Source organism: Capricornis sumatraensis, chromosome 13 (genome assembly GCF_032405125.1).
Source record: "Capricornis sumatraensis isolate serow.1 chromosome 13, serow.2, whole genome shotgun sequence".
Lineage (NCBI taxonomy): Eukaryota > Metazoa > Chordata > Mammalia > Artiodactyla > Bovidae > Capricornis > Capricornis sumatraensis.
This window is the reverse complement of record NC_091081.1, coordinates 84,037,369-84,050,811: the sequence shown is the minus strand read 5'-3', so window position 1 is coordinate 84,050,811 and position 13,443 is coordinate 84,037,369. Positions and strand designations below refer to the sequence as shown.

Sequence of the window (13,443 nt, the reverse complement as noted above, 5' to 3'; positions counted from 1 at the left end):
ATGGAAAAGAATATGGAAAGAATATATATGTGTATGTGAGCCCAGCTTTCTTTATAGTCCAACTCTCACATTCATACATGACTACTGGAAAAACCATAGCTTTGACTAGACGGACCTTTGTTGGCAAAGTAATGTCTCTGCTTTTTAATATGCTGTCTAGGTTGGTCATAACTTTTCTTCCAAAGAGTAAGCGTCTTTTAATTTCATGGCTGCGGTCACCATCTGCAGTGAATTTTAAACTACAGTTGATTTATAATATTGTGTTAGTTTCAGGTGTACAGCAAAATGATTGAGTTATGCATATATCTGTGTGGTGAGTCTCTCAGCCGTGTCTGATTCTTGTGACTCCAGCCCTCCAGGCTCCTCTGTCCATAGGATTTCCCAGGCAAGAATACTGGAGTGGATTGCTATTTCCTCTTCCAGGGGATCTTCCCAACCCAGGGATAAAGCCTGTGTCTCCTGCATGTCCTGCACTGGCAGGCGGATTCTTTACCACTGAGCCATGGGGGAATCCTTCAATACATGTGTGTATGTGTGTGTGTGTGTGCGCGTGTGTGTGTGTGTGTAGATACATATTCTTTTTCAGATTCTTTTCCATTATAGGCTATTATAAGAGACTGAATATCATTCTCTGCGTTATACAGGAAATCTCTGTTGCTTATCTGTTTCATACGTGGCAGGCGTATCTGCCAATCCCTCCCCGCCCCCTTTCCCCACTGGTGACCGTAAGCTGGTTCTCTGTGTCTGTGAGTCTGCTTCTCTTTTGTAACTAAGCTCATTCGTCTCGCTAAGCGTATTTATTCTGTGCTCCGCCCCGGTCGTCCCGGTGCCCACGGCCTTTGCGGGTCGGGGTCTGCAGTGTTGCGTTTCTGCCACTTTCTCTCGCGGCAGCTTGTTTTCTCCTGTATTTGCCGACTTTTTTTTTAAATTGTGATCCCAGGTTTCTTGGAATTTTATTTGTGTTTTTGTTTTTTTGTTTGTTGAGGTTTGGCTTTTTAAAAGAGCATTACTCTACAGAAAATATTTTTGCTTCAGCTAGGTTCTTGGCTATACAGTCAAATCAACTTTTTGGCATGAGGCTTTTTTAAAGCTTAATCAGGTGGTATGAATTCTTTTCATAGATTTCTGTGCATGGGGCTTGTGTGTATGTGTGTAAGCAAAGTGATGGGAAGATCCACCTTCCGTCTTGCTCGGGCCCAGGTTCCATCTCTGCTTGTAAAGACCAAGCCCTGGGCACCCTGGGACTAGGCAAACCGCCCCACTTGCTAACATCAGATTCCTCCCTCCCTAAACCAGCAGAATTTTCTCTTTCTCATCCTGAGCTTCAGGGATTTTCCTGACGTTCCCATCAAATCAACCATTTACTTAGCAAAGGCGTCTCTTGCTTGCCTATTTATTCATCCAGCACCTTCAGGTGTATACACCTGGGAGCAATTACCTTTAGCATGCAGTGCACCAGATTGCTGAAAAGCGGCATTTTCAACTTAGTCTTCGGTCAGTGACATTATAAGTTTCTCTGATCTTTATGGCCCTAGTAAGCAATTTTAAACCATCACTACAGTATTACAAGCTCCTGGACCTTAACAGGAAAAAAAAAAGAAGCTAGAGACGTAGGGTCAGATAAGATACGTACTTGAGATACAGACCTACTTATTAAATCTTGTGACATTCTCATTCATCACAGCTTTATCACTGGGCTGTTGGCCAGGAATAGTCTTTACGTTGTCCCAGAGCCAAAGGGAGTCCTCTGTGACCTGCGGTTGCTTCTTTGTGTTATCCTGACTCTGCTTTATTCTAACTGTTCGAAAATCACGTGACACCCTCTGAGTTATAAAGGACGTTTACCTTTGTGAAGAGAAGAGCCGATGAAGAGAAAGGAGTTGGTCTCACCTCGATGACCACCATCGGGGATATGCCCTTCTTGGCTCACAGGGTTCGATTCCAGACGACTGTCAAGTTGGCACCTGCTTGGGATGTGTCATTTGTTGGTTGACTCAGCTAAAATGTACTGAGTGCCCACTGGGTGCAGGCCACTGGTGCCAGACAGACACTGAAGAGGTGAGGAAGACACAGCCATGACCTTGGCCTTGGATGAACTCACTTTCTGTTGGAAGTAACAGAAACATAAATACTCATTACCATGAAACCATTAAATGCTGCATCTGAGATGTAAAGACATCTAAGTGTGGTTATTGTTAAGTCGCTGAGTCATATCGGACTCTTTACGACCCCATGGGCTGTAGCCCGCCAGGCTCCTCTGTACATGGGATTCTCCAGGCAAGAGTACTGGAGTGGGTTGCCAATTCCTTCTCCAGGGGATTTTCCTGACCCAGGGAATGAGTCTGTGACTCCTGCTTGGCATGCTGATTCTTTACTGCTGAGCCACCAGGGAAGCCCACTTACTTCCCAGTGCTTCATTCTTAAAAGACTGAAAACTTAAATATTTCAAAAATATGTAGACTCTGATGATGACATGATACCAGTTGGATTGGTGTCTGGGGTGAAGGATCCACTCGCCAGATTCCGTGCCTGACCTACGTCCCTCCCTGGATGGTGGTTTCAGGGGACAGCTGCTGTACTTACTGAGGCAGACATTTCTGACCACAGCCCTCCCACCCTCTGGCCTTCACTGTCTTCACTCTCACCATGTAGAAAACCTGCCAAGAGGCAGCGGTGCTGGGCGGAGTTTGATCGTCAAAGCGCAAGGCTCTGGGCCAGAGAATCTCTGGTTTGGGTTTCCGTCCTCCAGGTTTCCCAGATCTTTGCATTCAGTCGCCCCTGGTACTGTTTTATACCAGCATCCTGACACCCGGCCCTCGGCATTTTTACTACTCAGAAGCTTCCTTGGTTTGATATCTGCCTGTCTTCTCCAGGTTACCATGAGGATCCACTGAAATGAGGAAATCAAAGTGCAAAAAATTAATGTGCTGTAAATCTATAAAGCTTTATCAATGTTTTTATTAGAGTAATATCAGAGTGTTAGAGCATTTTGTATTATACGATTTCTTTACTAACTTATATTTAAGTCATTTTTTAGTAGTGTCCTAACCTAAAAATGGGCTTCCCACCTTCCAGTGCAGGAGATATAAGAGACATGGGTTCGATCCTTGGATCGGGAAGATCCCCTGGAGGAGGGCATAGCAACCCACTCCAGTATTCTTGCCTGGGGAATCCCATGGACAGAGGAGCCTGACAGGCTACAGGCCACAGGTCTGCAAAGAGTCAGATGCCACTGAAGCAACTTAGCCCACAAGCAACCTAAAAATAGGCTTGGGAATGTTTTAAGAGTCATCACAGATTAATAAAATGACTTGCATGTTTGTATTAATTTTAAAGTGTAGAAGAAAACTTTTAAATTCTGTAGAGGCCAAGATAGAAGGGTTCTGTTTGGATTTCCATTTGAAATATATTTCTAGACCACAGAGTTCTTGTACTGAATCCAAAAATGTCCCAACTCTTTCGTTGCACGTCTCACTCAACACTGAAGTAAGTGAAGAGATTGTAGTGTCTGAACAGACTATCTGCAGCGGCGCCTTTGAAATCCCTCCTCCTTTCTGTGGTCTGAGTCAGGGATAAGTCATTCCTCTGACGCGAATGACATTAGCAAGTATTTCTGAGAGCTTGTTGTAGATGCCCAGGTCATCCATAGCATCACTTAATGGGTGTCAGACACTTGTTTTTTCGCTTCTTTAAAGACATTGACCCACTTGATCCTTGGTACAGTGCACTAGATAGATCAATTTCCATCTGAGATGGGAACTTTCAGGGAGCTATGCAGTGTTCCCAAACCCGCCTACCCGGGTAGGGATTTGAACCCAGGCAGCTGGCTCCAAGGCCCCGTCTTGACCTCTGGCTGTTCCTGGCTCCTGCTGCCCCATCTCCTCGGTCACATCAGCTTCACCTCCCTCTTCCTGCACCATCTCATCGGCCACCACATTCCTATCCGGGTACAGGAATGCAAGATGGTAAGATGTTGAAGAAAGCTGAAAAGCGAAGATCTTGGAGTCACAGAGACTCTCCTACCTATCTGCTTCGGGCAGTGGTTTAACTTGTCTAATCCCCGATGTAAAATTAAACGTAGCGCACACGCCTGATGAAACACCTGACGAGAAGGGTTTCAGGGCCTGTCTCACCCTGCCCGCGTATCAGCACCCGAGAGATGTTGTTTATCACAAGCAGTCAAAACAGCACAAAGGACGAGCTCAGACCACAAAGCCACACGGTCTTTTCTTGGCTTGTAAGCACATGCCAAGAAAACCGTGCCGGGGCCTGTCCACCCCTTGTCGAGTGAGTTTCCCTCCGAGCTTCTTGCCCGACCTCCGTGTCCAAGAATTTCCAGGACAGCGTCTCAAGGAACCCGTGTTCAGCCCACTATGAAGATCTGACTGTCTCTTCCCCCTGTCTTCTCTTCCCAGGCCTACAGAGTCGATGAGAAGGCGGCAGAGCAGGCCCGGTGGGAGGAAGCCTCCAAAGAAACAATCAAGAAGACCACCAAGCCCTGTCCCCGCTGCCACGTCCCCGTGGAGAAAAATGGTGAGTCTGGGCTGGCCGAAGAGCGCGGCTACGGTGGGCTCTTCTCGGAGGGCAGCAGAGAAGTCAGATCTACGAAGGCTTGCTAGCTGAGGGGCTCAGCACTGGGGCCTTGGGGCCATCTGGACAGGGTTTGAATCTTAGCACCCACGTCAAGCTTCTTAACCTCCTAAACCACAAGTCCTCGTCTGTAAAATGGAGATGCTAAACAGAAGCTGCGCAACTGTCGGATCAGGTGGCAGGACAGATGGCAAATGCTTCCCTGGTGCCTGGTATAGAAAGAGCGCTCAAGAAACACGAACCGCCCTTATATTACTTATTATTAACACTACTGAACTCCCCTGGAGAAGGAAATGGCAACCCACTCCAGTATCCTGGCCTGGAGAATCCCGTGGACAGAGGAGCCTAGCGGAATACAGCCCATAGGGTCACAAAGAACGGGACGTGACTAAGTGACTGACACACACAGGGAACTTCCCAGTCTGCCGTTTCCCCAGAGCGCTCTGATGCTGAGATACTCATCGGCCTGGGGCTGAGAGCTGGCCTGCTGTGAGTGAAACCCCGCCCGCAGCCCCAGGGTGGGCCCTGCAGCCTCTCTTTGCTCTGCTAAGGACTGTAGGGAAAGTCTTTTGTGGGGCTGGAGAAGACTCTTGAGAGTCCCTCGGACTGCAGGGAGATCCAACCAGTCCATCCTAAAGGAGATCAGTCCTGAATGTTTACTGGAAAGACTGGTGCTGAAACTGAAGTTCCAATCCTTTGACCACCTGATGTGAAGAGGTGACTCATTGGAAAAGACCCTGATGCTGGGAGGGATTGAGGGCAGGAAGAGAGGGGACGACAGAGATGAGGGGATGATGAGATGGCTGGATGGCATCTCCGACGTGATGGATGTGAATCTGAGCACCCTCTGGGAGATGGTGAGGGACAGGGAAGCCTGGTATGCTGCCGTCCATGGGGTGGACAGGACTGAGCAACTGAACGCCACCAACCAAAGACAGCCTGAGAGCACCGCAGGTTAAGTCCTAGAATGTATCCACTGAGTCATCGTTATGCCTTCATGATCTGGAATGTTCCTGGGCCTGCAGCGGCCTGGCCCCAACCTGTAAAGAGAAGACAACACCAGAATCAGAGGAAAGAGCCTCCCTGGTCCTCACGGACTGAGCAGGGTTGAGAAAGCAGCCCAGGCCCTTTCACCGGAGAGGAGGCGCAGCGCTGAGAAGCACGGGCCGGTATCCTGTAAGAAACCCACTCTGCTATTTTCAAAGGTCAGGAACCCTGGCTGTCTATCCCCTGGAGCCCAGAAGGGCACCTGATAAATAAATATCCTGGTGAATGTAAAAGGAGCTAGGTACAGAGAAAGACACATACATAGATACTTTCCTAAAATACGGTAGAGAAAATGAGCTGGAGAAAGACCCTGGGGTTAAGAGACCCTGGTGGACATGATGCCTGAGCCCAGAATGAGAATTGGTGTCACGAGGCAGGCAAGCCTCCAGGCAGCTGGCAGGTATAAGGGCAGCAAGTATGAAACATCCACATACCGCGTGCAAGAAGCCCAGCTCGTTCCTCTATGAGGACGAGGAGCCTCGGCTGAAGCAGGTGGGTGCGGTGCAGGGCCTTGCATGACCCAAGGGGCTTGGACTCGATTCTTTCAGGCAGGGCGCCACTCAAGGGCCTGAGGCCGGAAACCCACGGGCTCAGATCTGCCTTGAGTCAGACCACACCTGCACCCCCAGAAGATGGAATCGAAGGCGTCAAGTGCTTCCTGACTGTAGCAACGTTTCCTAATCTGGTTCTTTCTACGAAATATTGTGACGTACCATATGCACGGAAAGCACTGATGTTTCACCTCTAGGCTTTTTTTTTAATGTTCTATGACCGCTTTTAACGTCCACAGAATGTGTGTTCACTTTACTGTCTCCAGCTCAGCGTACCCAGGATCCTCGCCATACACACAGATCTGTCGTTTGGAATCCTGATCGCAGGCACGAGGTCCAGGGCCACGTGTTACAGAGTATTCTCGGAATCAATACACGAGCGAAAACCTGGGGCACAGACGAGCGTTCTTTAGCGCCACAGGGACAGGCAAGCTTTCAAAGAACAAGGCAGAGCTAAGTATATTTAAAAAACAAAAAGGGCACAGAATGTATCCTTGAGCGAAAAATGCTTCTTTGCAATTTTGCATAGTGTGATCCTGAAGGATGAAGGGAGAGGTTATGTCTTCTCAAAATTCTGTTTGAATCAACTGGAGATGAATGACTCATGGTTAGAAAGAGTCAGGCAGGGGCCGAAAATCTGACAGACTGAGATTAAGCCGAACTGGATTTAATTTCAAGGAAACCTGATTCTCCCACTGGCTTAGAGGTCACACCTATAGTCTTTTAACCTATGAACTGAAAAGCTGAACCTTTCAGCTAGTTCGTGATAGTCTAAACTGTTCTAAAGGCTATCACTACAGCCTAAACAAACCTAGCCTCTATTAGAAAAGCTAGTTTCCTTTGGAAAATTGTAAAGCTCCATAGAATGTAAAGAATCTTTCATTCAAGTTTTAAAAATTAAAGAAAAAAGAGAAAACATTTTATATAACAGTGGAAAGGGAGAGAGAATCTGTAATATTCTAAGTACTCACCCTAATCAGTGGGATAAATGATCACGTTTCTAACACTGAAAGTTATATAAAACTAATATTTTTTTTAAAGCTAGTTTCATGATAGTTTTCTACCTAAATGTTTCATATTTAACTGAATTCCTGAAGAGTAGTTCTTCCTTCAGCAAAGCTGTCATGATCATGAGCATTCTCACCATTTTAAACACAGGCTAAACCTTTGCACTTGCTCCTATAACACCCTTCAACCTCCAGAAGTTCTTTCTTCACTTCTACCAGGTCCATCTCAAGCCAGTGAGATCCTGGTTCCATTCCCTGATCAATAAGTGTCTGTTGCCCGTTAAATCTGCCTTCAGCTTGTTCCAGAACTTCAGCTCTCTCATTAAATCTGATGGCAGAGTGGCCAGCCCAGGCCATGGTGTTGGCTCTGTACAGTTTGGGCTTTCCATGGTTTGAGCATTGGTCAGGAGACAACGTTATCTAAGAAGAAAGCCAGATTTTCTCCATCCAAATATCCACAAATCATTGTGACATCAGGAACTTCCCCAGTGGCTCAGACAGTAAAGCATTTGCCTACTATGTGGGAGACCTGGGTTCAATCCCTGGGTTGGGAAGATCTCCTGGAGAAGGAAATGGCAACCCACTCCAGTATTCTTGCCTAGAAAATCCCATGGACAGAGGAACCTGGTAGGCTACAGTCCATGGGGTCGCAAAGAGTTGGACATGACTGAGCAACATTTACTTTTAAGCTGGCAAGATTTTTAGAGTTGGAGTCCCTGACACTTCTCCATTTTATAGGGTCTAAAATATTCCTTCTGTATCACATACCAGGAAGAAAAGAGAGTTAACAAAATGATTGTCTTCTCTCCTGTTATTTCCTTTTTCCTTATTCTGCTAAGCCACTGTGAGTCCAGTTTCTATAATAAAATCTCACTTGTTAATGCTAGTGCTCAAGATCCATTAAGATTTTAGTGGAATAGGAAAAATTCTCAAGCTTTCATTCAGCCTCCCTTTAATATTCAGCTAATTTGCATGCATTGCTTAAGCATTCTTTATGATATTCCAGAAAAATTTAAGTGATTATACAGTATTACACTATTATATTATTGAAATCCTAAGTGCACAGTCAGTAAGTATGTGTTGAAAATACTCAACCCTGTAATTGTGTAATCCTAATTGGAAAATATTAAAAGTATCACAATGAGTTTTTCCCTTATTTTCCACATATGTAAATGCTTAAATGCCCTTTAAAGCCAACCAAAAACAAGTAGGAAAGTATGGGATTTTAAATACCCTTCAGTTAGCCTAAAACAAATGCCTTTAAGTTACATATTCATAAATATTTTATATTAGTGCCAGTTCTCATGCCAAGCTTTTAATATAAAAATGAGACAGCCCTGAAGCAATTATTTGGAAAATTTGGCAAGGAAAAAAATGGCTTAACAAGATAATTGGTAAAATTAAATAATGGAGCACATTCGATGCTAAGTGAGATTCAAGCAAAGAAACCACGTCTGCCTGGATTGTCTGGGAGATTCGCTCACAAACAGTTCTCTACATACAATTTTATACAAATAACTTTCCTTTCACGTCACAGCAGACTTGCTGTCTGATCCCCAGAAGCAAATAGAGAATGCAGTTAGCAAATTGGGGAGGTGGGGAAATCCCAAAATAAGTCCCCAAATAAGGGACTTTTCATTTCGTACTGGAAAGGCCCTGCTTCCTGAATGAAGGAACGTTGAAATCGCACAGATCTCGGCTAAAGCTCTGGCTTCACGCTGTTTGTTTATTTGTGGCCGTGCCGGGTCTTCCTTGCTGCCGCCGCTCTTTTCTCCAGTTGCCGAGAGCGGAGGCTCCGCTCTAGCTGCGGGGCTTCTCACCACAGCGGCTTCTCCCGGCTCAGCGCCCCGGCTCCAGGGCGCATGGGCTTCACGGCTCGTGGGCCACAGAGCACAGGCTCGGTCAGCGATCGTGTCACACTGGCTCAGTTGCCCCGTGGCATGCGAGGTCTTCCCGGACCACGTCTCCTGCGAACAGGAGGAAACCGTGAACCCTGCAGGCGATTCTTTACCCCTGAGCCAGCAGGGAAGCCCTGCCTATACACTTAAAAGTACTCAACCTTGAGAAAATTATGCAACAGGCAATCCCCTTATTCTCACAAGGTGCTTCTGAGGGGTAAATGACGTAACTCATTAGTTTCTCACTGCCCTCATCTTGGGGGTTTCCCTGGTAACTCGGGTGGTAATGAATGCGCCTGCAATGCAAAGTACATCATGCGAAATGCCGACTGCAGGAAGCACAAGCTGGAATCAAGATTGCCGGGAGAAATATCAGCCTCAGATATGCAGGTGATACCACTGTAATGGCAGAAAATGAAGAGGAACTAAAGAGCCTCTTGACGAGGGTGAAAAAGGAGAGTAATAAAAGCTGGCTTAAAACTCAGCATTAAAAAAGCTAAGATCATGGCATCTGGTCCCATCACTTCATGGCAAATAGATGGGGAAAAAGTGAAAACAGTGGCAGATTTTGTTTTATTGGGCTCCAAAATCACTGTAGATGGTGATTGCAGCCATGAAATTAAAAGACGCTTGCTCCTTGGAAGAAAAGCTATGACCAACCTAGACAGCATATTAAAAAGCAGAGACATCACTTTCCTGATAAAAGTTCACATAGTCAAAGCTATGATTTTTCCAGTAGTTATGTATGGATGTGAGAGCTGGACTATAAGGAAGGCTGAGTGCCAAAGAATTGATGCTTTCAAACTGTGGTGTTAGAAAAGACTCTCGAAAGTCCCTTGGACTGCAAGGAGATCAAACCAGTCAATCCTAAGGGAAATCAACCCATTGGAAGGACTGATGCTGAAGCTGAAGCTCCAATACGTTGGCCACCTGATGGGAAGAGCCAACTTATTGGAAAAGACCCTGATGCTGGGAAAGATTGAGGGCAGCAGGAGAGGGGGTGATAAAGAGTGAGATGGTTAGATGGCATCACTGACTCAATGGGCATGACATTGAGCAAACTCTGGGAGATAGTGAAGGACAGGGAGGCCTGGCATGCTGCAGTCTATGGGGTCACAGAGAGTCAGACACAACTTAGCGACTGAACAACAACAATCCTCATCTTAAATAAAATTTTGAATCACACGAAGGACCGTATTCAATATTAAATGCTTTTAAAACAACTGTCCCAACTCCTGTATTATGAATTTTTTCAAGCCAAGTAACACTGAAGAAGTGATTAAAAATTACTCATGGTATATATTAACATTATTATATATTAAATTGCAAAATACATTATTGTATACTTAAAATATTAAATTTACTATATATTTAATTAAGGAATTGACCCCTGGCTGTGAAACACAAAGCATTTGTCTTTAAAACCCATCTCAAGAGAAGTCAGTAAACTCAGATTTACAAATAAAGTTTGTCCTTGATGAAAGTGGCATGCTTCGATCTCAATCATTTCTTTTCTTAAAAAACATTCATCTTTATTTTGGCTGTGCTGGGTCTCAGTTGTAACACATGGGAATTTTAGTTGTGGAACGTGGGATCTGGTTCCCTGTCCACGGATGGAACCCAGGCTCCCTCCATTGGGAAGCATGGAATCTCAGCCACTGGACAACCAGGGAAGTCCTCGTTAAAAAAAATGTATTGTCGTATAATTGATTTACAATGTTGGGTTAGTTTCAGGGGCTAAGTGAACCCGTCTGCTCCAGATTATTTTCCCATACGGGTTATTCACTCCGTTCTTCATGAAGGTCAGATGTTCAGACTCTCCCCTTCCGTTGCTTGCGGTGATTCCACGGGAAAGTCATCTGTGGGCACGCGGGCGGGTGTGGGAGTGTCGCCCAGGCGCTCACCCGTGTCCCCTCTCTGCCCGCAGGAGGATGCATGCATATGAAGTGCCCGCAGCCCCAGTGCCAGCTCCAGTGGTGCTGGAACTGCGGCTGCGAGTGGAACCGCGCCTGCATGGGGGACCACTGGTTCGACGTGTAGCTGGAACAGCGGCCGCGCAGGCGCACTCAGCCGCCATCCTGCTGGGAAGTACACGGCGCCCTCCTATCTTCTGCTTTTTCCTCTCTCTACACACACGCACACGCACACGCACACACACACACACGCACGCACGCACGGACGCACGCACGCACGTTTCCAGTTCTTTCCAAAACCACCAAAGCAAAGTTATCGGAGAAGCTCCCAGGATCCCCGTCTCCGGGCCCCTGAGAAACAGCGAAGCCAGTGGAGTCCCGCCGGAAGTATTCTCAAGCCCCGAAAATACACTCACAGTCAGAGCACAGAGGACGGTGCGGTTCCCTGTGTGCGCTGTCATTCTTGATTGAATCCGAGTCAGACTGGATAAGTACATAAAGACGGATTTCTCAATTACCTGCCTTTTACCTTCAGCAAATACTGGGAAGAAGCCTTTGGGGGGGTGGGGAAAGATTTCAAGGGGCTATTACCCGTGGTTCTCTGTGAGACTGCAGTGGGTCCTGGGAACTTCATGCCCGGCTTAAATAGCAACGGACTTATTTAAATCTTCAGGAAGCGTGTGTTCCCAAAGAGCCGCAGGCAACAGTCAAAACTATGTGTTTATCCCCAAGAATTCTATATTTATATCTTGCATTAATGAAACATCAACTCTGCATGAATCAGCTTGTCAACTAAGTGAGAAATTATGAAAGTTAATCTGAACATTGAATGCTCAAAATGTATGTATTTGAACATTCACTCCATTTAACTCTGCAACTTTAGAAGTTGCTTTTCTGAAAACATTACAAAATCTAGAATTTGACTTTAAGCACTCATTTTGAGCGTGAAAAATAAGCTCATACGTCTGGCTTCACTGTACATGTGACAAGGGGCCTCTAAAGGAGACACTGTTAGAAATCAGTTCAGTGATGATTCTCAGTGTTAACAAACACACAGTTTATTAAAGCAGAATCTCTAAAGAAGGAACCTTTCCAGCCCGTCAGAATGAAACCAGGCAGATCAGAAGGGTCATGCTCTTTCTATCTGCCTGGACAACGTTAATTACACTGTTTTATATCAGAGTATATTTTCTTCTGGATCTCTTTCAGATCTGATTCAAATTGCAGTTGTCAAAGCAATAAGACTCACAGGAAAACTGCAACAACAAAAGTGCCTAGAAAGGATAAGGGGGTCACTGCAGACGAATTGTGATGTGGAATCAAAATACAATATGTGTAATTAACCAGGTTCAGGGCAACCCGCACGGGGGCTCTGCCCACCCAGTGGGTTACTCAGAGTTCTTTTCTTTACGATTGTAAGCTCACAGGAGAGTTTTTCCTCACGTTAGCACAGCTTGAATCGATTGCTGATCAAGTTTTCATCTTTGTTTTATGCATCATTCGCAGTACATCAAAGAGAGACGCATTTTCGCTGAATGCCACCAGCCTCCCTCTCCCATGGCACAGTGTGCGGGTGGAACAGTCTCACCGCTGCCTTTTGTTCTCATGGTCCGCCTTCTCGGGAAGGTGGTGACGGTCCCTGAGGGTGTGATGACTCTCCTGTGAGCACAGGGCTTCTTTAGGATGGATTTGGAGACCGGTAGCCAGCCTCATCTTTGTAGACATAGCACCAGAAATCCTTGCTGGAGGGAGAGGGCGGGTAAACCTCAGCAAGCTCCCACAGATGTCCTGTGCCCCCTGTCCCTAAGCGTCCATCCAGGGACTGTCCCACCCCACTCCCTCCCGCGGAGGTCCTGAACCTGGAGCGTGATTGGCGGGAGACAGCCCCGTCAGTGGGAAAGGAGTCACGTAGCTTCACTCTGTTGATCCAGCCTCCCCATCATGGCCCCAAGGCTGCTGGCTCCTGTCAGGGTCCCTATGGGTAGTACAGAGATGATGCAGAGCTGGTGTCTCGAGTGAGAAAAAGGCAGGGCACCGGGCTTGAGCCACCCTTGCGGTTGGCTGGCATCAGGGCTCAGCCTAGAACCCACTGGGGACCCTCCTGCGCGTTACCAGTGGTCCCAGCGGCTCCTTACTCCGACCCCACAGGACAGTCAGGTGGCTCCCTCTGTCGTGGGGAGCTCCCAGCATTTCATACCCTCCATGGGTCTGAGGTTTAATGATGCTGATGTTATTGCCTCCTCCCTGATTTGCATGGTTTGTTGGGGGTGCCAAGCTGAGCAAGGTTTGCTCCCACTTGTTCTGGCAGTAGAAGCCCTAGGTCTCTGCTCTTTTCCTGATAGTAGCCTTCTTTTTTTTCTTTTTCAAAATAGTATAAATTGATTCTTAAAACAAGTTAAAGGATAAACAGCCACTGTGAATGAGGCTGAATCACAAA

General features: G+C 46.5%; 1 protein-coding gene across 1 annotated transcript in view; it reads left to right on the top strand.

The window, feature by feature from the left end:
* The window catches only part of PRKN (parkin RBR E3 ubiquitin protein ligase), a 1,204,761-nt gene extending 1,193,628 nt beyond the window's left edge, over positions 1–11,133 (top strand). Inside the window, exons 13-14 of the mRNA XM_068985007.1 lie at positions 4,416–4,533; positions 11,021–11,133. Coding sequence (XP_068841108.1) covers positions 4,416–4,533; positions 11,021–11,133 — 231 coding nt within the window. The remainder of the gene's footprint in view (positions 1–4,415; positions 4,534–11,020) is intronic.
* The last annotated feature ends 2,310 nt before the right edge of the window (positions 11,134–13,443 follow it).